The sequence below is a fragment of the Lolium rigidum genome, chromosome 6 (assembly GCF_022539505.1).
Source record: "Lolium rigidum isolate FL_2022 chromosome 6, APGP_CSIRO_Lrig_0.1, whole genome shotgun sequence".
Taxonomy (NCBI): Eukaryota; Viridiplantae; Streptophyta; class Magnoliopsida; order Poales; family Poaceae; genus Lolium; species Lolium rigidum.
In genome coordinates, this window is record NC_061513.1 from 1,066,262 (window position 1) to 1,089,873 (window position 23,612).

Here is a 23,612-nt window from a genome sequence, read left to right on the forward strand (position 1 = left end):
TTGTAACTCCGCTAAATGCAATTACTTTTGAATGCAAGAGAAAAAAGTTCAATCAGGTGGCGAAACAATGGGAGCAAGGAAAATAACGTTGACGCCATGGATGGCGTTAATTCGATTACTTCTTGTTGCGTCGGCTGAACTTTATACATCCGTGGTGGCCTCTTGGGGGAAATGGGTAGCCAATGCTAAAGCAGAAAGCACTTGTTTATTCTGCCCAGCTACAGGCCTGATTGTTACTGATAATATTGTAAGATTAGGGAGCCAATGGTCGGGAATATGATATGAGGCCATCGATGACGTATAATCGCTCACCGCGGCAGCCTGTATCGCTAAAAGAAACATCCGTTCGTGCAGATTGCAGAACAAAGACTGATTTTCACACAAGTAGCTAGGACAAGAAAACGACAGTCTCTGGTTGCTTGATTTGTTAGTCCAGACTGATAGCCGTCGGTCGCGTCAGCGAGCATGACGTTCACGATGACCTATTCTCAAAAAAAAAGAAAAAAATACGTTCACGATGACCTAGCCGATGAAATCCCGTCGTCTATTTATTCGGTCTCCTCCTTAACACTAGAGATCAGACAAGTGGCCTCCGCCTCAGTACCTGAAGCTACTCACAGAGTCACAGTCATAGCACAGCAGCCCGAATCAGACCCGAGATCAAGAAGTATGGGAACCGTGGCTGTTGGCACTAAGCCATGTCTGTGCCTGGCTTGTGTTTGTATCGTGTGTGTGAGTCTAGGGCGTGTGTTTTGATTCAGTTAGTGGTTAGCGAGTTAGGAGGGAGAGGACCAGGTCCTGCAGCTCGAGCTGGCCGCCACGCCCGCGTGTGTGCGCGTCGTGGGCGAGATCAGAGGGCACGCAGAGATCGCGGAGCCGTGGGTGCGTGCGTGCGCGGGACGGTGACGTGGGTGCGAGCCTCCCTATAAGAACCCATCCCTGTAAACTCCACAAAATCACCACCATCGAGGACGAGCTCGGGTGAAGCAAGATTCAGAGAAACAAAAGGCGTTCGTGCGCCACCAAAATCCAGTGTGTCTCTGTCCTTCCTTCGTCTTCCTCCCGATCGTGAGCTGCAGGTCAGTGCCTGCAACGACATTTGGTATCAGAGCGGGGTTAGCAGAGGAGGCGATGGCGATGGTACCGTACGGCGGCGGAGGGGGGAGCGCGGTGCCGCTCTCCTGTCCGTTGCTCACCGGCGACAACTACACCGTCTGGGCGATCAAGGTGGAGGCGAACCTCGACGCGCAAGGCGTCTGGGAGGCGGTGGCTCCGGAGGATCCAGCGGCGGAGGTCGACCCGAAGAAGAACAAGACGGCGAGGGCCTACCTGCTCGGCGCGCTCGCGGAAGACATTCTCCTGCAGGTTTCGTCGAAGAAGACGGCGGCGGCGGTGTGGGCGAGCCTCAAGGCACGGTTCGTTGGATCGGACCGCGTCAGGGCGGCTCGGGTGTCCACGCTCCGCGGCGAGTTTGATCGACTGTTCATGGCGGATGGCGAGGCGCTGGACGTCTACGCCGGCAAGATCAGCGGCATGGCGGCGAGGTTCGCGAGCCTCGGTGCGACGCTGAGCGACAAGGAGATGGTCAAGAAGGTCCTCGACACCGTGCCCGACGATCTGTACCAGGCGGTGGCCGGCATCGAGAAGTTCTGCGACGTCGAGACCGTCTGCTTCGACGAGGTGCTCGGCCGCCTGAAGGCGTTCCAGGAGCGGTCCGAGCGGCGCAAGGCGGCTGTACGCGGTGGCGATCGCGGCGACGGGCAGCTCCTGCTCACGGCAGCGCAGTGGGAGGCTCAGCACCGTGCGCGCGGCGGCGGCCACAACGACGACAACGCGGGGAACGGCGCGGACCTACCCGAGGCGTGGCAGGTGCCACTACTGCGGCATCCGCGGGCATTTCGAGGGCGACTGCAGGAAGAAGAAGAGGGAGGAGCAGGCGCAGGCGCTCCTCATCGACGACCAGCCGGGCCTGTGCTAGGTCATGGCTTAGGGGGAGTGTGTTGGCACTAAGCCATGTCTGTGCCTGGCTTGTGTTTGTATCGTGTGTGTGAGTCTAGGGCGTGTGTTTTGATTCAGTTAGTGGTTAGCGAGTTAGGAGGGAGAGGACCAGGTCCTGCAGCTCGAGCTGGCCGCCACGCCCGCGTGTGTGCGCGTCGTGGGCGAGATCAGAGGGCACGCAGAGATCGCGGAGCCGTGGGTGCGTGCGTGCGCGGGACGGTGACGTGGGTGCGAGCCTCCCTATAAGAACCCATCCCTGTAAACTCCACAAAATCACCACCATCGAGGACGAGCTCGGGTGAAGCAAGATTCAGAGAAACAAAAGGCGTTCGTGCGCCACCAAAATCCAGTGTGTCTCTGTCCTTCCTTCGTCTTCCTCCCGATCGTGAGCTGCAGGTCAGTGCCTGCAACGACAGTGGCGACGCCAGCGTCAGCGAATCCCACCGTCCTCCACGTGGCCGCCTTCAGCGGCTCCCTCCGCAAGGATTCCTGGCACACCGGCCTCATCCGCGCCGGTAAACTCATTCATCCAAATCACGGTTTCACCGGTGCAGTAGACGCACGCACCATTCATCCTGGAACCGTCTCTTGTCTCCTGATCGTTTTGTCTCTTCTCCCAAATGTAGCCGAGGAGCTATGCCAGGAGTTCATCCCGGGGCTGATCATCGACCACGTCGACATCTCCAACCTGCCAATGGCCAACCCGGACCTCGAGACCGATGGCGGCGACGGCTTCCCGCCGGAAGTCGAGCCGTTCCGCGCCAGGGTCCTCGCCGCCGACTGCTTCCTCTTCGCCTCGCCCGAGTACAACTACTCTGTCACCGCCTCGCTGAAGAATGCGCTGGACTGGGCGTCGAGGGGCAGTGTCAAATGCTGGGCTGACAAGGCCGCGGCGATCGTCTGCGCGGGATATGACTTCAACGGCGGGAGGGGGTCACTCCACCTCCGCCAGATCGGGATCTACCTCGACATCCACTTCATCAACAAGCCGGAGCTCCACGTGAGGATGTACGACGACCCGCCCAGTTTCGACGCCGACGGCAACCTCACCGACGCAAAGAACAGGGAGCGCTCCAGGCATTCGCGCTCAGGCTCCAACCCAAGCAAGCCTAAGTGGTGAAGAAGAAACCAGGAAAAAGCGCTGCATTACTATCCTGTTCCGAGTTCGTTCACCATTGTTGTGGTTTTACTCTACCCTACGTCGTATTTCTGCACAAGTGTTTCCGGTCTTTTAGACAAAAGGTAGTGCTAGTGTAAGCGTGTGACGGCAATAAATCGCTAATGAGTTGCTCGATCGATAATGTGTGCTATGTTTTGCCTAGCTTAATAAATTAAATATTTTGTGCTGTTAGTATAATTCCATCATTCTTTTATCTATTTTTCTGTTACCGCGTTCTTTTGTTGTACGGAGTATCTGTGATGCTGTGTCAACTAGACTCCTTATGTCTCTGAATCCTCCTTCTTTACCCTCAAGGCCAACCTAGTAGTTTTAAAGATTATTCGATGATTTGGTTTAATTTATATACAAGCGTATTCGATTCAATATTTGCTCAATGTTATGCATCCAGTACTATGCTTTGCTTTGTAAATTCAACATTTTGTGCTCTTCGCATTATTACATCATTTTCAGTATCCATTTTTTTTATTCCCACATTTTTTGCGCATCTGTGGTGTTGGGACAGCTAGACTCCTGAAGTTTCTAATCCATTTTCTTTACATTCAAGGCCAAGATGGTCGTTTTAATGATTACTAGACCATGATTCGGTTTAATTATACATGGGTGTATTTGGTTCCCTCCAAAGCGCGGGCCAATTTTGCGTGGTTGGTTGCATCCACATGTACGCACATTAGGGCATGCATCACATGTTCTCAAAGTAGCCCAAAACTTGACCCTCAAGGAATGGCTGAATCGGCAGTTTCCGTGGGACAAACCCGGTCAAGAGCACAGAGGGACGCTTATGCACGCGTGGGGGTAGAGAGACAACGCAACATTTCAGAGAGTACACCCCATAAGTCCCCTCACCGCTCAATCTTCGCCATATTAGTCTCCTCCTCACTCTCTCACCCTCAACAGTTGTACTCTCGCCGACACATCCGAAGTACCACCCCAACCAGCGGAGAAGGAAGATTAGGCAAGCATGGCCAATTGTTTGGAATAGACTGAAACGTTCCCATCTCAAGTTTGCGGATAATTCGCCTTTTTTAGCAATCCGGAATATTGAGACTCTTTGAACGGCTGTGTGCATCTTCGCTATGCAGAGGTCGGGTGTAATTACTTTTTATGAGTAATAAAGCGCCAATTATCAAAAAAAAATCTCATGAATTGTATGTGACCGTCAGGGCTGCCGAGGGTGGAACTACATAAGGACACATGTGCGGATTTGTGGAGAAGGGTGGCGATTATCTTGGATCATCAACTAGGCCCCATACACATGTTCCTGGGTTTGTCGCTATAGTTCGTGTTATCCACGACGACGCTGGTGGCCGGAGCGAGGTGGTTCTTATGGAGCGAAGACGTTGGTTCAGAGGTGGTGTATATGCCGTTCTTCTCTGGCTTCATCGATGGGAGGTGGCGTATCTTGATACAAGATAGTACGGGGACGTCCCCGATCGATATGCCACAACGATATGTGCTTCGCTATCTGCAGCAGGCCTGTTCATCGACTCGCAAAGCTTTGTTGGCGCCAATACATTTTTGGTACTTGCAATGGTGGAGGCTCGACTCTTTTCGGCGGCGCCGGAGTCGGGCGGTGAAGGCTGGCTACGTTGGGTGCAGAAAAATCCTAGAGATCGTTTTGTATTTCTCGGTCTTTTCAAATTTTATCTGCAGATGTGTTGCTTCGCTTAACTTGATTTTTGATTAATAAAATATATGATTTCTCTAAAAAAAAGACCAAATTTCAACGGTAACGTTGACGCCATCGATGACGTTAATTCGATTACTTCTTGTTGCTCGATTACTTCTTGTTGCGGCGTCTGAACTTTATACATCCGTGGTGGCCTCTTGGGGGGAGATGGGTAGCCAATGCTAAAGCAGAAAGCACTTGTTTATTCTGCCCATCTAGAGGCCTGATTGCTACTGATAATATTGTGGAATGAGGGAGCCAATGATCGGGAATATGATATGAGGCCATCGATGACGTATAATCTCTAGCTGCGGCAGCCTGTATCGCTCAAAGAAACATCCGTTCGTGCAGATTGCAGAACAAAGACAGATTTCCACACAAGTAGGACAAGAAAACGACAGTCTCTGGTTGCTTGATTTGTTAGTCCAGAGTCCAGACTGATAGCCGTCGGTCGCGTAAGCGAGCATGACGTTCACGATGACCTGGCCGATGAAATCCAGTCATCTATTTATTCGGTCTCCTCCCCAACACTAGAGATCAGACAAGTGACCTCCGCATCAGTACCTGAAGCTGCTCACATAGTCACAGTAATAGCACAGCAGCCCGAATCGGACCCGAGATCAAGAAGCATGGGAACCGTGGCAACGCCAGCGTTAGCGAAGCCCACCGTCATCCGCGTGGCCGCCTTCAGCGGCTCCCTCCGCAAGGATTCCTGGCACACCGGCCTCATCCGCGCCGGTAAACTCATTCATCCAGATCACGGTTTCACCGGTGCAGCAGACGCACGTACGCACCATTCATCCTGGAACCGTCTCTTGTCTCATGATCGTTTTGTCTCTTCTCCCAAATGTAGCCGAGGAGCTATGCGAGGAGTTCATCCCGGGGCTGATCATCGACCACGTCGACATCTCCAACCTGCCAATGGCCAACCCAGACCTCGAGACCGATGGCGGAGACGGCTTCCCGCCGGAAGTCGAGGCGTTCCGCGCCAGGGTCCTCGCCGCCGACTGCTTCCTCTTTGCCTCGCCCGAGTACAACTACTCCGTCACCGCCTCGCTGAAGAACGCGCTGGACTGGGCGTCGAGGGGCAGCGTCAAATGCTGGGCGGACAAGGCCGCGGCGATCGTCTGCGCGGGATACGACTTCAACGGCGGGAGGGGGTCGCTCCACCTCCGCCAGATCGGGATCTACCTCGACATCCACTTCATCAACAAGCCGGAGCTCCACGTGAGGATGTACGACGACCCGCCCAGTTTCGACTCCCACGGCAACCTCACCGACACAAAGAACAGGGAGCGGCTCAAGAAGGTGCTCCTGTCGCTCCAGGCCTTCGCGCTCAGGCTCCAACCCAAGCAACTCTAAGTGGTTAAGAAGAAACCCGGAAAGAGCGCTGCATTACTATCCTGTTCCGAGTTCGTGCACCATTGTTATGGTTTTACTCCGCATTACTACCCTCCGTCGTATTTCTACACAAGTGTTTCCTGTCTTTTAGACAAAAGGTAGTGCTAGTGTAAGCGTGTGACATCAATAAATCGCTAATGTGTGCTATGTTTTGCTTAGCTTAATAAATTAAGTATTTTGTGCTGTCAGTATGATTCCAACATTCTTTTATCTATTTTTCTGTTACCACGTTCTTTTGTTGTATCTGTGATGCTGGGTCAGCTAGACTCCTCATGTCTCTGAACCCTTTTACTTTACCCTAAAGGCCAAGCTAGTAGTTTTAAAGATTATTCGATGATTTGATTTAATTATATACAAGCGTGTTCGATTCAACTACTGCACAAGTTTTTTGTGCTCTTCTAAGCGTGTGATAGTAATAAGTCGCTAAATATTTGCTCAATCTTATGCACCCAGTACTATGCTTTGCTTTACTTCGTAAATTCAACATTTTGTGCTCTTCGCATTATTACATCATTTTCATTATCCATTTTTTCTATTCCCACATTTTTTGCGCATCTGTGGTGCTGGGACAGCTAGACGCCTAGACTCCTGAAGTTTCTAATCCATTTTCTTTAGATTCAAGACCAAGATGGTCGTTTTAATGATTAATAGACCATGATTCGGTTTAATTATACATGGGTGTATTTGGTTCCCTCCAAAGTGCGGGCCAATTTTTGCGTGGTTGGTTGCTTGCACGTGTACCCACATTAGGGCATGCATCACATATTCTCAAAGTAGCCCAAAACTTGACCCTCGAGGAATGGTTGAATGGCATTTTCCGTGGGACAAACCCGGTGAAGAGCAAAGAGAGGCACGCTTATGCACGCGTGGGGTAGAGAGACAACGCGACATTTCAGAGAGTACACCCCATAAGTCCCCTCACCGCTCAATCTTCGCCATATTAGTCTCCTCCTTTTCACTCTCTCACCCTCAACAGTTGCACTCTCGCCGACACATCTGAAGTACCGCCCCAACCAGCGGAGAAGGAAGATTATGCAAGCATGGCCAATTGTTTGGAATAGACTGAAACGTTCCCATCTCAAGTTTGGGGATGCCGTATGCTAGAAGTGCCTATGATGAATTGTAGGTGACCGTCAGGGCTGCCGAGGGTGGAACTACAAAAGGACACATGTGCGGGGTTGTGGAGAAGGGTGGCGATTACATTGGATCATCAACTAGGCCCCATACACATGTTCCTAAGTTTGTCGCTGTCGTTCGTGTTATCCACGACGACGTTGGTGGCCGGAGCGAGGTGGTTCTTCTGGAGCGAAGATGTTGGTTCACCGGTGCTCCGCAAGGATTCCTGGCACGCCGGCCTCATCCGCGCCGGTAAACTCATTCATCCAAATCACGGTTTCACCGTTGCAGCAGACGCACGTACGCAGCATTCATCCTGAAACCGTCTCTTATCTCCTGATCGTTTTGTCTCTTCTCCCAAATGTAGCGGAGGAGCTATGCGAGGAGTTCATACTGGGCCTGATCATCGACCACGTCGACATCTCCAACCTGCCAATGGCCAACCCGGACCTCGAGACCGATGGCGGCGACGGCTTCCCGCCGGAAGTCTAGGCGTTCAGCCCCAGGGTCCTCGCCGCCGACTGCTTCCTCTTCGCCTCGCCCGAGTACAACTACTCCGTCACCGCCTCGCTGAAGAACGCGCTGGACTGGGCGTCGAGGGGCAGTGTCAAATGCTGGGCTGACAAGGCCGCGGCGATCGTCTGCGCGGGATACGACTTCAACGGTGGGAGGGGGTCGCTCCACCTCCGCCAGATCGGGATCTACCTCGACATCCACTTCATCAACAAGCCGGAGCTCCACGTGAGAATGTACGACTACCCGCCCAGTTTCGACGCTGACAGCAACCTCACCGACGCAAAGAACAGGGAGAGGCTCAAGAAGGTGCTCCTATCACTCCAGGCCTTCACGCTCAGGCTCCAACCCAAGCAACCCTAAGTGGTGAAGAAGAAACCCGGAAAGAGCGCTGCATCACTATCCTGTTCCGAGTTCGTGCACAATTGTTATGGTTTTACTCTGCATTACTACCCTCCATCGTATTTCTACACAAGTGTTTCCTGTCTTATTTTTTTTCGATAAAGGATGCTTTATTACTTTTGTGGAAGCAATTACATCCAGCCTCTGCATAATCAGGATGCACACAGCCGTTATTGAGTCTCAAGTCCAAAAAAAGATGTCAAACTAAAAAATCTAGGCGAAATACATATCGGAACGATGAATCATATAACGCCTAAGGTGTGGATGGGGCTTCAATCCGTAGACTATGCTGCCACCCATGTAGGGAAAAAGTATCCTTCGTCGTAGCCTCCAATCGTGTACAGACCTCCGTAAATAGGTCTCGGTTCTCCATACGCTGAAGAGGTAACCACGAACGAAGAATCCCTGTACATCTGTAGATGACCTACAACAAAGAGGAGTTAATGTCATTAAATATCTTGTCATTTGTACTCAGCCAAAGCGCCCAGATAACTGCCAGCGCCCCCACCCTAAGAAGCAACTTAAACCTTGAAACAAGGTAGACGCTACTTGGATGACAGACCAAATAGATCTCGCGAACTGGCACTGGAAGAAGAGGTGTTTAATAGTTTCATCATGATGACAAAAAACACATCGAGAGCTTCCTTGCCAATTCCGCTTAACAAGATTGTCTTTGGTGAGGATGACTCCTCGACGAAGGTACCATCCAAATATTTTTATTTTTAATGGTATCTTCATCTTCCAAATTTTCTTATTATTATCAACCGGTAAATCAGAATGGATTATGGCGGTGTATAAGGATTTTACTGAGAAAGAGCCATCTACATATAAATTCCACCTAAATTCATCTGGTTCAGGTGATAGGATAACATCCCCCAACCTTTGAATTAAAGTGTTCCATGCCGCTAGCCTTTGTCCTAGCAAAACACGTCGGAACGTCACATTCGGAGGAGAGGTAGCCATTACTGTGGAAATGGTATCTCCCTTGCGACGAACGATACTATACAACGCAGGATACTGTTCACTTAGAGGGGCATTGTCTAACCATGCATCCTCCCAGAAACGTATCTGTGTTCCATTCTTAATTGAGAAAGTACCATGACGAAAAAAGACATTTTTTGACACCATTAGACCAGCCCAGAAGTGTGAATCTCCAGGTTTTCAAACCACATGAGATAACGTCTTGGAGCCTATATACTTTTTCCGGAGTATGGTTTGCCAAATCCCATCCTCGGTAAGGATCTTAAAAAGCCATTTACCCAGCAGGGCTGCATTCTTGACTTCCAGGTCATGAACACCAAGCCCGCCTTGATCTTTAGGACTACAAACTACACTCCATTTAACCAGTCGATATTTCTTTTTCTCGCTATCCCCTTGCAATCTGGATCGATAATAATCGAGTTTGTGCAGAACTCCTTTTGGTATAAGGAAGAATGATAACATATACAGTACCATATTTGTTAGTACCGAATTAATGAGTACCAATCTTCCTCCAAGGGATAGCAACTTGCCTTTCCAACTACTCAGGCGTTTCTGTAATCTTTCTTCTACTATTTTCCATTCAGCGATCGTGAGTCTCCGATAATGAATCGGAATACCCAAATAGCGAATGGGAAATTGGCCTTGCCCGCAACCGAACAACTCTGTATAGAGAGCTGTATCATCTTGGGCATCACCGAAACAGAACAATTCACTTTTATGGAAATTGATTTTCAATCCCGAAAGCTGCTCAAAAGCCACCAAAATTAATTTCAGGTTTTGAGCTTTTTCGAGATCATGATCCATAAACAGAATTGTATCATCGGCATATTGAAGGATAGATAAGCCACCATCAACCAGATATGGAATCACCCCTTCAATTTGACCATCAGACTTGGCCCGCTCTATGAGTATAGCCAGCATATCCGCCACAATGTTGAATAACATCGGTGATAGCGGATCCCCTTGGCGTAACCCTTTTCGTGTTTGGAAATAATGGCCGGTGTCATCATTAACCCGAATTGCCACACTACCTCCATACACAAAATCATTAATTAAAGCACGCCATTCAGGAGAAAAACCTTTCATCCTGAGTGTCTGTTGTAGGAAAGACCACTTGATCTTGTCATAAGCCTTTTCAAAATCTAACTTTAAAATAACCCCATTTAATTTCTTAGTATGCATCTCATGTACCGTCTCATGCAAAACCGCCACTCCATCTAGGATATTTCTTCCTTGCATGAAGGTTGTTTGAGATGGCCGAACTACATGATCAACCGTATTAAGTATAATGGTGGCCACTTTCGTGAAAATCTTGAAACTTACGTTTAAAAGGCAAATAGGTCTATATTGTTGAATCCTTTCTGCCTCATTAACTTTTGGTAACAAGATTACTTCACCAAAATTTAGACGAAATAATTCTAGTTGTCCAATATGCAAGGCACTGAACAAATGTTCCAAGTTCGTGCACCATTGTTGTGGTTTTACTCTACCCTACGACGTATTTCTGAACAAGTGTTTCCGGTCTTATAGACAAAAGGTAGTGCTAGTGTAAGCGTGTGACAGCAATAAATCGCTAATGTGTGCTATGTTTTGCTTAGCTAAATAAATTAAGTATTTTGTGCTGTCAGGCCTTCGCGCTCAGGCTCCAACCCAAGCAAGCCTAACCCGGAAAGAGCGCTGCATTACTATCCTGTTCCGAGTTCGTGCACCATTGTTGTGGTTTTACTCTACCCTACGACGTATTTCTGCACAAGTGTTTCCGGTCTTTTAGACAAAAGGTAGTGCTAGTGTAAGCGTGTGACGGCAATAAATCGCTAATGAGTTGCTCGATCCCTAATGTGTGCTATGTTTTGCCTAGCTTAATAAATTAAATATTTTGTGTTGTTAGTATAATTCCATCATTCTTTTATCTATTTTTCTGTTACCGCGTTCTTTTGTTGTACGGAGTATCTGTGATGCTGGGTCAACTAGACTCCTTATGTCTCTGAATCCTCCTTCTTTACCCTCAAGGCCAACCTAGTAGTTTTAAAGATTATTCGAAGATTTGATTTAATTTATATACAAGCGTGTTCGATTCAATTACTGCACAAGTTTTTTGTGCTCTTCTAAGCGTGTGATAGTAATAAGTCGCTAAATATTTGCTCAATGTTATGCATCCAGTACTATGCTTTGCTTTGCTTCGTAAATTCAACATTTTGTGCTCTTCGCATTATTACATCATTTTCAGTATCCATTTTTTCTGTTCCCACATTTTTTTGCGCATTTGTGGTGCTGGGACAGCTAGACTCCTGAAGTTTCTAATCCATTTTCTTTAGATTCAAGGCCAAGATGGTCGTTTTAATGATTACTAGACCATGATTCGGTTTAATTATACATGGGTGTATTTGGTTCCCTCCAAAGCGCGGGCCAATTTTTGCGTGGTTGGTTGCATCCACATGTACGCACATTAGGGCATGCATCACATGTTCTCAAAGTAGCCCAAAACTTGACCCTCAAGGAATGGCTGAATCGGCAGTTTCTGTGGGACAAACCCGGTGAAGAGCACAGAGGGACGCTTATGCACGCGTGGGGGTAGAGAGACAACGCGACATTTCAGAGAGTACACTCCAAAGACCCCTCACCGCTCAATCTTCGCCATATTAGTCTCCTCCTTCTCACTCTCTCACCCTTGCCGACACATCCGAAGTACCACCCCAACCAGCGGAGAAGGAAGATTATGCAAGCATGGCCAATTGTTTGGAATAGACTGAAACGTTCCCATCTCAAGTTTGGGGATAATTCACCTTTTTTAGCACTCCGAAATATTGAGACTCTTTGAACGGCTGTGTGCATCTTCGCTATGCAGAGAGGTCGGGTGTTATTACTTTTTATGAGTAATAAAGCGCCCATTATCAAAAAAAAAAAATTCATGAATTGTATGTGACGGGCTGCCGAGGGTGGAACTACAAAAGGACACATGTGCGGGCTTGTGGAGAAGGGTGACGATTATCTTGGATCATCAACTAGGCCCCATACACATGTTCCTGGGTTTGTCGCTATAGTTCGTGTTATCCACGACGACGCTGGTGGCCGGAGCGAGGTGGTTCTTATGGAGCGAAGACGTTGGTTCAGAGGTGGTGTATATGCCGTTCTTCTCTGACTTCATCGATGGGAGGTGGCGTAGCTTGGTATAAGATAGTACGGGGACGTCCCCCGATCGATATGCCACAACGACATGTGCTTCGCTGTCTGCAGCAGGCCTGTTCATCGACTCGCAAAGCCTTGTTGGCGCCAATACATTTTTTGTACTTGCAATGGTGGAGGCTCGACTATTTTCGGCGGCGCCGGAGTCGAGCGGTGAAGGCTGGCTACGTTGGGTGTCTCGGTCTTTTCAAATTTTATCTGCAGATGTGTTGCTTCGCTTAACTTGATTTTTGATTAATAAAATATATGATTTCACTAAAAAAAAAGACCAAATTTCAACGGTAACGTTGACGCCATCGATGACGTTAATTCGATTACTTCTTGTTGCGGCGTCTGAACTTTATACATCCGTGGTGGCCTCTTGGGGGGAGATGGGTAGCCAATGCTAAAGCAGAAAGCACTTGTTTATTCTGCCCATCTAGAGGCCTGATTGCTACTGATAATATTGTGGAATGAGGGAGCCAATGATCGGGAATATGATATGAGGCCATCGATGACGTATAATCTCTAGCTGCGGCAGCCTGTATCGCTCAAAGAAACATCCGTTCGTGCAGATTGCAGAACAAAGACAGATTTCCACACAAGTAGGACAAGAAAACGACAGTCTCTGGTTGCTTGATTTGTTAGTCCAGAGTCCAGACTGATATCCGTTGGTCGCGTCAGCGAGCATGACGTTCACGATGACCTGTCCGATGAAATCCAGTCATCTATTTATTCGGTCTCCTCCCCAACACTAGAGATCAGACAAGTGACCTCCGCATCTACTGCTCACATAGTCACAGTTATGGTGGACGGTCTGGCCGCGATCATTAGCAAGGCCAGGGCGGCAGGACATGTCAGGGGACTAGTGTCACACCTGATTCGGGGGGGGGGGGTCACGCATCTGCAATACGCGGATGACACCATGATTTTGTTGGAACCCACAGGGGTGGGTATCGCTAACCTGAAAACCCTACTTCTCTGTTTTGAGAATATGTCGGGTTTGAAGATTAACTTCGACAAGAGCGAGGTCGTGGTGATGGGGGTCACCCCGGCTACACAACAACGGGTAGCCAACCTGCTCAACTGTCGCCTGGGCAAATTCCCAATCACTTATCTGGGCCTTCCAATTAGTGATAAACCACTGAGGGTGGCGGACTGGGGATTTTTGCCGGAGGTCGTGGCTCATAGGGTTGAGCCATGGCAGGGCCTGTACCTGGGGCTGCAGGACGGCTTGAGCTCACTAACTCCTGCTTGTCTAGTTTACCTCTGTTTGCCATGAGCATGTACTTGCTGCATGATGGCACCCATAAGGCTATGGACAAGTCGCGCTCGCGCTTTTTCTGGGAAGGCGTTGGGGACAAACGCAAGTACCACATGGTGGATTGGGCCACGGTGTGTAAACCCAAGGCGCTGGGGGGCCTGGGGGTCATGAACACCAAATTCATGAACATCGCTCTCATGGTCAAATGGATCTGGAAGCTGTACCAAGGAGCTGAGGGTCTATGGGCTGACCTGATAAGGGCTAAGTACCTGCAGGGTCGAGATCTCTTTGCGGGAGGGGTCCCAACTCATGGCTCGCAATTTTGGAACGCGATACAAAAGATTAAATGGCATTTCAAAATGGGGGCCAAGCATAGGGTACGGAACGGAAGGAGGACTTACTTCTGGACGGACTGGTGGACGGGCAACGGTCCTCTCAGGACGAGATTCCCGAGACTTTTTAGCTGTTGTGAGTCCCCGTTCATCACCGTCGATGGGGCGAGGGTGCTCAAGGGGGTGCCAAGGGAATGGCGCCTCCGATTCCGTCGTCAATTTGGACTTGCAGAGAGGGTCGAGTGGAACAATCTCTGCAGGGAAGTACAGGGACTTCCCATGGACCAGGCGGACGACGAGGTGTCCTGGGCCTTAGAACCATCGGGCGCGTTCTCGACTAGCTCGGTCTATGTCCGTCTGGCACAAGGGGCGGTTACGGCTTCGTTCAAAGAAGTATGGCGGACCAGAGTTCCACCTAAGATCAAGGTGTTCCTCTGGCAACTGATCAGGGGGCGTCTGCCCTCGGGGGAGCAGCTGCTTAAGCGACACGGACCGTCCAATGGACTGTGTGCGCTTTGCGGGGCCTGGGAGGACTGCAACCACATTTTCTTCACCTGCCCAACCGCGAGACTCATGTGGGCTGGGGTGAGGGATCTCCTTTCGTGCAATTGGAACCCGGCGGGGGCTGGGGATTTCATTGCACTGGCTCAGGGCTTGAGCATTCCCCTCCGTAGGCTAGCTTGGTTCACGTTTGCGGCGCAATGCTGGACGCTTTGGAACATACGCAATAAGCTAGCTATAGAGGGAAAGCTGATCGGCAACCCGGCTGACGTGTTCTATCAATTGTCTATTCATATGCAGTGCTGGAGGGTTCTGGTCAGACAGAGGGACAGGGACTTGCTGGACTTGGCGGTGGGAGACGTCAGGAGGCTATACTCGCGGACGCGGTCTGAGAGGGCATGAGGTCTACTTCCACACCTTGAGCGGCTACATCGAGCTTTCATGCTATCAGGAGACCCTGGGTGTGTTTTAGATCATGTCATGTAGAGTTGGGAGCTCTGTTTGAACTTGTATGCGAACTTATCTTTCTATGTGTGTGGGTGGCGTGGTGTTGTACCGAAACTACTTGTGTGGCTTTATATATAAAGCTGGGCCGAGGGGCCTTCTATTTAAAAAAAAATAGTCACAGTTATAGCACAGCAGCCCGAATCGGACCCGAGATCAAGAAGCATGGGAACCGTGGCAACGCCAGCGTCAGCGAAGCCCACCGTCCTCCGCGTGGCCGCCTTCAGCGGCTCCCTCCGCAAGGATTCCGGCACACCGGCCTCATCCGCGCCGGTAAACTCATTCATCCAGATCACGGTTTCACGGGTGCAGCAGACGCACGCACCATTCATCCTGGAACCGTCTATTGTCTCTTGATGGTTTGTCTTTTCTCCCAAATGTAGCCGAGGAGCTGTGCGAGGAGTTCATCCCGGGCCTGATCATCGACCACGTCGACATCTCCAACCTGCCCATGGCCAACCCGGACCTCGAGACCGACGGCGGCGACGGCTTCCCGCCGGAAGTCGAGGCGTTCCGCGCCAGGGTCCTCGCCGCCGACTGCTTCCTCTTCGCCTCGCCCGAGTACAACTACTCCGTCACCGCCTCGCTGAAGAACGCGCTGGACTGGGCGTCGAGGGGCAGTGTCAAATGCTGGGCGGACAAGGCCGCGGCGATAGTCTGCGCCGGATACGACTTCAACGGCGGGAGGGGCTCGCTCCACCTCCGCCAGATCGGGATCTACCTCGACATCCACTTCATCAACAAGCCGGAGCTCCACGTGAGGATGTACGACGACCCGCCCAGTTTCGACGCTGACGGTAACCTCACCGACGCAAAGAACAGGGAGCGCCTCAAGAAGGTGCTCCTGTCGCTCCAGGCCTTCGCGCTCAGGCTCCAACCGAAGCAAGCATGAGTGAACTCGCGCTCAAGGGGAGCGTACGTTAAGTACGTGCTGATTGCTCGGCATTACTACCCGGCCTGTCCCGTGTTCGTGCAGCATTGTTGTGATTTTACTCTGCATTACTACACCATGTTCCCTATTTGTGCACCAGTGTTTGTGATCTTGTAAACAAAAGGTAATGTAAGCGTGTGACAGCAATAAATCATACTATACTTGGAGTAAACTATAATATTTATTATTACCTCCAGTACATAACTCCTTCACAAACAACCTAGGTAATCTTATTTCGGGATGCCGGTCTTTCACCGTGGCACCCTAGGTCGAGTGTAATAGACACATATGCTCTAGAGCCATCTCCACCCAGATATTTAAGGATACTCAAATATATCAAATGCATACAATAATAATAATATATCCAAATGTCCATATTCCCTAATGAGAACTTTAACACATGAAATATATTCAGTGCAATGTATTTTCATTACACGTGAGAACTTTCACATTAAACATTGCATCCTATAATTTAGTTGCATAATTATGTTGATGGAATAACGTATAAATAACTAAAAATGTTCGGTATAAAGAAATAAAAAGTATAGTGGTTAGTTGGATATCTGATTAATAATTTCTCCAATCCAATTGGCCAAAAGGCTAGGACGCACCTTAGGATATTCTAGGCTATTTATTTTCACCTCAACATATGTTTTAGCCTTTGTTATTGGAGGTGGGACATTCTTAGCCTTTTGGAGGTGCCCTGCATTGGGGTGTGTAAAAAAGATATTTGGAGAATAATTCAGCAACCCTAATCGGGTGTGGCATTCTAATATTTATGTGGGTGTACACCAAGTCTACATATACAAGAGAGATCCAATCTATGTATACACATTCTAACACCCTCCCTCAATCTTAAATGTGGTCTGATGTACAATGTAAGTTAAGATTGCGTCTGCAACCCACAAACTGAGGCTGCGGAAGCGGCTTCATGAAGATGTCAGCAAGTTGATCTTTAGAGGAGATGAATTTGATGTGAAGTAGCTTCTGTGCAACGCGTTCCCTTACAAAATGATTGTCCACTTCAATGTGTTTTGTTCATGCATGAAATACCGGATTCAATGAAAGATATGTAGCACCGATATTGTCACACCAAAGGACCGGTGGCTGAGGTTGATAGACTCTCAATTCTCTCAACAATGACTGTACCCAAATAATCTAAGTTGTAGCATTAGCAACTATCTTTACTCAGCTTCAGTACTACTGCGAGACACTGTAGTTTGCTTGCGAGCATTCTAGGTGACCAAATTAGGACCAAAGAAGACAGCATAGCCCCCGTGGATCGCCTGTCATCTGGACCGCAATCCGCATCTGAGAACGTCGAAAGATGACAAGATGGTGCGGGCTGTAGATGCAGAACATATGATGCAATGAGACAGATGTAACGCAAGATGCCTTTCATAGCTGACCAATGTGAAGTCCTGGGGGCATCAAGATACTGATGTTATTCAACATTTTATGCTCTTCACATTACTCCATCATTTTCATTATCCTTTTTTTCCTTTTTTCCCATGTTTTTGGTGTATTTGTGTTGCTGGGACTGGTAGACTCCTCATATCTCGAATCCATTTTGTTTTAATCTTCAACGCTAAGATGGTTGTTTTAAAGATTACTAGACCATGATTTATGGTTTGAGAACATATAGAAAATTCTATGTTATGTTAAAAGAAGTACTTTTATCTGGTGTGTAACGGGCTACATAAGTTTTGCTTTCTAAACCGTCAGCTTGCGGCATGTGAATGTTACATTTTGGCTGCATTCCACTGATCGTTAGCTGACTTTTTCTATCTATAGTTAGTCGAAAGGGCAGTGGAAAATAAAGGTCCTGGTATATTATGATTTTTAGTTACCATAAATTATGTTTTGTAATTGAAGAGAGAGTTGTCAATGTAGATAAGAAAATTGTATCTCAGTTGCCAACTCGATGTCTTGCTTGAATTACTTTTTTTTCGACATGTTCGTTGCTACAAACCTACCGTAGCCCCATTTGTTCTCTCTAGATTAGTCTAAGAGAATTGCATTCGGTGCTTGAAGGAAAGAAGGATCAACGGCAGCAGTGGCAAGAAGTAATTGAGTCTATATATAGACATAGCTATTAAATTGTTTTGGTCATGGTCAACATCTAAATTTATTTTGTATGTTGGTTCATACACAGATAACATGGCGGTTGTAGCGACATCTCCAGAGTCTATTATATACTAAAAGCACAATACGTAGGTCTAAAATAGAGACACTACGTTAATCCACATCATCATAATTCTTTTAAACCGGTAGATCTAAAATTTACGGTTAAAATTTGGCAAAAAATTACGTAACTATTTTGTTAGCCCGAACTGTGTACGTGTCAAGAGAAGAAAAAAAAATTCGTCCGCATATGGAGAGTCCATACATGTGCGTGCATGATCTGGCTAGAGATATACCAAAAAGAAAAAAAAAACACATACGCTGAGCCATGCACACATGCACCCTGATGGAGATATGCCAAGGAAGAAAAACACGTGACGGCACTACATGGAAAAAGTTAAATGGTGGCAAAATATAAAAATCATACTAATTAACAAATTTGATCGCTGTATATTTTACCTACCGACATAAATATATCAATGTAATTTTGTACCTAAAGCATCAAATATTGTACCAAAAAACCTATATAAAAACGTTATAGTGGAGACTTAAATCATTGTACCTAACATAATAGTAGTTAAGCAATAATGTGATCTGCGCTGATTACAACATTTTATAAATAGAAGAAGGAAAAACCTCCGACCATCAGTTTGATGGTCACTTTTCTAAAATGATATATTATACCGCTAGACTTTTATAACTTTTTTGAAAAAAAATTAAGAGATTTAATGGGTTAAATCTATTTACGCCCATCAAGTGCAATTTAGTGCCGTCTGCCTAACCTTACCGCATTGTATTGCGACTATCACCAAAAAAAAATTAGTCGGGCAACTATCCATCATCATTCCTCCCGCTGCCATGGGAAAATCAGTCTACCACCAATAAAAAATCAACAAAGAAAATCAATCATGCAACAATCCATCAGTATTCCTCCCACCGTTGAGGGAAAATCAGCCTAGCAATGAATACCGCATGAGCTATGATCGATTCATCGTATCAGCCTAGCATGATTCAACCTTCGACAGGGCGGTAGAAGTTCATTGTATTCCGTTACGGGTGCTAATCATAAGGCATTATTCCCATTGACTCTGCTACCATGGAAATTGAAAGGCGATGGCTTGATTATGCTATTGACGAGCAAATCACTATTCAGTTGTTCAGTGGCAAAGCAATCAACATACGCTGAAAAGCTTTTCACACTACATGTAAAGTTAATGTCTCCGGACATTACATGGTTATAAAGAGCTGAAGTTCGGCACATTTAGAAATTATAAATTATGGCAAGAAAATTAAGGTACATATGTACCTAAACACATTTCCATTTGAAGAGCTGATGTTTGGCGAACATGCAATATCATTTTTTTGTTGAATATTAAGGTACATGTTTCAAATAGATAGACATTGATGATTTAGATGCACAAAATAAATATACTAAGTTAATTAACTTTCCATGTTCACCTATTTGAAGCCATTTTTTCCGACCGGATGTAAAAAAATACACTTTTATTGCATATCAATACAAATTATGATTCCAATATTCAGAAATTTAGCCCCGTGAAGTATACCGATAGGAAGTTCACGTTGGGTAATGTATCTCAGTTAGCTTGGCTCAGTGATTTGTCTGATCATTCTTTTGTTTTTGTTTGAATTGGCTTCCTCCTCTTGTCTTTTGGTTATATCTTTTACGTATATTTCAGTTCTGAAAATTCGTTGAATATTGAATTAAGCAGTCCTAGATTTCTTTGGTTGTGAGCAAGAAACAATTTTATTGAGCATTGAGTATAGCTGTATATACATATACACTCTGATTTCTATTATGTTCCATAATACATCCCCACGAAGTGTAATGTCGAACATATCTATTTGGACTGCTTATTCAAAGATTTCTCATTTCTTCAATAAAAAATGTGCATTAGGTCTAGCACTCAAAATACTTTTACAAAAAGTCATAATTATTTTCATATGCATAGTTGCAATTGTTTAAAATCTAAATGTCATCAATTTTTGAATGGGAATTTTTCCATTGGGAATATCAAAGTTAGGATGGCAAGATCTTGAGGTGAGAAATAAAGAATCAATATCATGAGTTTTTCTTTTTTGAGCAATCGATATTATAAGATTTTTTGTTCAAATGATTTGTAATTTTATTGTTTATTACTTAGTAATATAATCATATACATAGCTGTAAAAAAATTATCTTCAAGATATGTCCATATAGAATGTGTTGCGTATTTTGTAATATAGAAGGTAATAGAATAGGAAAATCAACATTTATAAATAAACAATAAATATTTCACATTAAAGATGGTACCCTCGCTTTTGCGAGGGCCACCTTGCTAGTTTACTAAAATAATGTCATCCAACATTGATTCCCATCTTGATATCAACTGGCTCCATGCGCCAATGACCACCCCTATTTTTCTAGCATAAGTGTAATTCACGATCCCATGTAAGTTGTACTCTCAAATTCATTAACTTTCAAATGCAAGAACAAACCAATAACGTGTCCGAACAATGTGCGCAATGTGTTTTGTGAGTCAATTCTTAAGCCCCTCCTTATCGAAAATAATAATTCTTACACCCCTTTTCGTAGCTTAGACGATTCTTGAGTTCATCCAAGTCTTGTAACTCCGCTAAATTCAATTACTTTTGAATACAAGAAAAAAAATTCAATCAGGTGTCGAAACAAAGAGAAGAGGGGAAGTAACATTGACGCCATCAATGACGTTAATTCGGTTACTCCTCGTCGCGGCGGCTGAACTTTATACATCCCGTACGTGGTGTCTTTTTGGGTGAAATGGGTAGCCAATGCTAAAGCAGAAAACACTAGTTTATTCTGCCCATCTCCAGGCCTGATTGTTAGTGATAATATTATGAGATTAGGAAGACAATGATCCGGAATATGATATGAGGCCATCGATGACGTATAATCTCTCAATGCGGCAGCCTGTATGGCTCAAAGAAACATCTGTTCGTGCAGATTGCAGAACAAAGACAGATTTCCACACAAGTAGGACATGCTATGTTTTCGGTTCTAAGAAAACGACAGTCTCAGGTAGCATGATATGTTAGTGCAGACTGGTAGCCGTCGGTCGCGTCAGCGCGCATGACGTTCACGATGACCTGGCCGATGATATCCAGCCGTCTATTTATTTGGTCTCCGCCCCGACACCAGAGATCAGACAAGTAACCTCCGCATCAGTACCTGAAGCTACTCACAGAGTGACAGTCACAGCACAGCAGCCCGAATCAGACCCTAGATCAAGAAGCATGGGAACCTTGGCGGCGCCAGCGTCAGCGAAGCCCACCGTCCTCCGCGTGGCCGCCTTCAGCGGCTCCCTCCGCAAGGATTCCTGGCACACCGGCCTCATCCGCGCCGGTAAACTCATTCATCCAGACGCACGCACCATTCATTCTGGAACCGTCTATTGTCCCTTGATGGTTTGTTTTTTCTCCCAAATGTAGCTGAGGAGCTATGCGAGGAGTTCATCCCAGGCCTGATCATCGACCACGTCGACATCTCCAACCTTCCTATGGCCAACCCGGACCTCGAGACCGACGGCGGCGACGGTTTCCCGCCGGAAGTCGAGGCGTTCCGCGCCAGGGTCCTCGCCGCCGACTGCTTCCTCTTCGCCTCGCCCGAGTACAACTACTCCGTCACCGCCTCGCTCAAGAACGCGCTGGACTGGGCATCGAGGGGCAGTGTCAAATGCTGGGCGGACAAGGCCGCGGCGATCGTCTGCGCGGGATATGACTTCAACGGCGGGAGGGGCTCGCTCCACCTCCGCCAGATCGGGATCTACCTCGACATCCACTTCATCAACAAGCCGGAGCTCCACGTGAGGATGTACGACGACCCGCCCAGTTTCGACGCCCACGGCAACCTCACCGACGCAAAGAACAGGGAGCGGCTCAAGAAGGTGCTCCTGTCGCTCCAGGCATTCGCGCTCAGGCTCCAACCAAAGCATGAGTGAACTCGCGCTCAAAGGGAGCGTACGCTACATACGTGCTGATTACTCGGCATTACTACCCGACTTGTCCCGTGTACGTGCAACATTGTTGTGATTTTACTCTACATTACTATCCTCCTATGTATTCATGCACCAGTTTTTGTGGTATTGTCAACAAACGGTAATGCTAATGTAAGCGTGTGACAGCAATAAATCATACTATACTTGGAGTAAACTATAATATTTATTATTACCTCCAGTACATATATAACTCCTTCACAAACAACCTAGGTAATCTTATTTCGGGATACCGGTCTTTCACCGTGGCACCCTAGGTCGAGTGTAATAGACACAGATGCTCTAGAGCCATCTCCACACAGATATTTAAGGATACTCAAATATATCAAATGCATACAATAATAATAATATATCCAAATGTCCATATTCCCCAATGAGAACTTTAACACGTGAAATATATTCAGTGCAATGTATTTTGATTACACGTGAGAACTTTAACATTAAACATTGCATCCTATAATTTAGTTGCATAATTATGTTGATGGACTAATGTATAAATAACTAAAAATGTTCGGTATAAAGAAATAAAAAGTATAGTGGTTAGTTGGATATCTGATTAATAATTTCTCCAATCCAATTGGCCAAAAGGCTAGGAAGCACCTTAGGATATTCTAGGCTATTTTTTTTCACCTCAACATATGTTTTAGCCTTTGTTATTGGAGGTGCGACATTCTTAGCTTTTTGAAGGTGCCCTGCATTGGGGTGTGTAAAAAACATATTTGGAGAATAACTCACCAACCCTAATCGGGTGTGGCATTCTGATAATTATATGGGTGTACAGCAAGTCTACATATACAAGAGAGATCCAAATTTTGTATACACATTCTAACACCCTCCCTCAATCTTAAATGTGGCCTGATGTACAAAGTAAGTTAAGATTGCGCCTACAACCCACAAAATGAGGATGCCAAAGCGGCGGCTTCGTGAAGATGTCAGCAAGTTGATCTTTAGAGGAGATGAATTTGATGTGAAGTAGCTTCTGTGTAGCGCGTTCCCTCACAAAATGATAGTCCACTTCAATGTGTTTTGTTCAGACGTGAAATACCGGATTCGATGAAAGATATGTAGCGCCGATGTTGTCACACCAAAGGACCGGTGGCTGAGGTTGATACTCTCAATTCTCTCAACAATGACTGTACCCAAATAATTTCAGTTGTGGCATTAGCAACTGCCTTTTACTCAGCTTTCCAGATACCGCGAGACACTGTAGTTTGATTGCGAGCATTCTAGGCGACCAAGTTAGGACCAAAGAAGACATCATAGACCCCCGTGGACCGCCTGTCATCAGGACCACAATCCGCATCTGAGAATATACCTGTGCATTCCTCGGGCCGGGCCGGGCCTTGGGCTGGGCTGACCTAAGCCCGACGCAAAAAATCTTGGCCCAGGCTCGGCCCGGCCCGACCGTCGGGCCGAAAAAAGTGGCCCAAGCCCGGCCCATCAATGGCGGGAGGGGGTCGCTCCACCTCCGCCAGATCAGGATCTACCTCGACATCCACTTCATCAACA

The 23,612-nt window shown here is 47.0% G+C and overlaps 3 protein-coding genes and 3 pseudogenes across 3 annotated transcripts; all 6 read left to right on the forward strand.

Annotated features, from left to right (window-relative positions):
- The first annotated feature begins 1,131 nt into the window (after positions 1–1,131).
- On the forward strand, positions 1,132–1,978 carry LOC124659913 (annotated as a pseudogene).
- Positions 1,979–2,013: 35 nt separating this feature from the next.
- On the forward strand, positions 2,014–3,118 carry LOC124659915 (probable NADPH:quinone oxidoreductase 1). Its single transcript, XM_047197725.1, has 3 exons — positions 2,014–2,030; positions 2,395–2,513; positions 2,625–3,118. Exons 1-3 carry the CDS (start codon positions 2,014–2,016, stop codon positions 3,116–3,118), a joined length of 630 nt encoding a protein of 209 aa, XP_047053681.1.
- A 2,355-nt stretch (positions 3,119–5,473) lies between these two features.
- Positions 5,474–6,206, forward strand: LOC124659916 (probable NADPH:quinone oxidoreductase 1). The gene is made up of 2 exons (XM_047197726.1): positions 5,474–5,582; positions 5,698–6,206. The coding sequence occupies exons 1-2, from the start codon at positions 5,474–5,476 to the stop codon at positions 6,204–6,206; spliced, it is 618 nt and encodes a 205-aa protein (XP_047053682.1).
- Positions 6,207–7,579: 1,373 nt separating this feature from the next.
- On the forward strand, positions 7,580–8,237 carry LOC124659917 (annotated as a pseudogene).
- A 6,948-nt stretch (positions 8,238–15,185) lies between these two features.
- LOC124659925 lies at positions 15,186–16,068 on the forward strand (annotated as a pseudogene).
- A 5,277-nt stretch (positions 16,069–21,345) lies between these two features.
- On the forward strand, positions 21,346–22,049 carry LOC124668499 (probable NADPH:quinone oxidoreductase 1). Its single transcript, XM_047205625.1, has 2 exons — positions 21,346–21,454; positions 21,541–22,049. The coding sequence occupies exons 1-2, from the start codon at positions 21,346–21,348 to the stop codon at positions 22,047–22,049; spliced, it is 618 nt and encodes a 205-aa protein (XP_047061581.1).
- Positions 22,050–23,612: the final 1,563 nt, after the last annotated feature.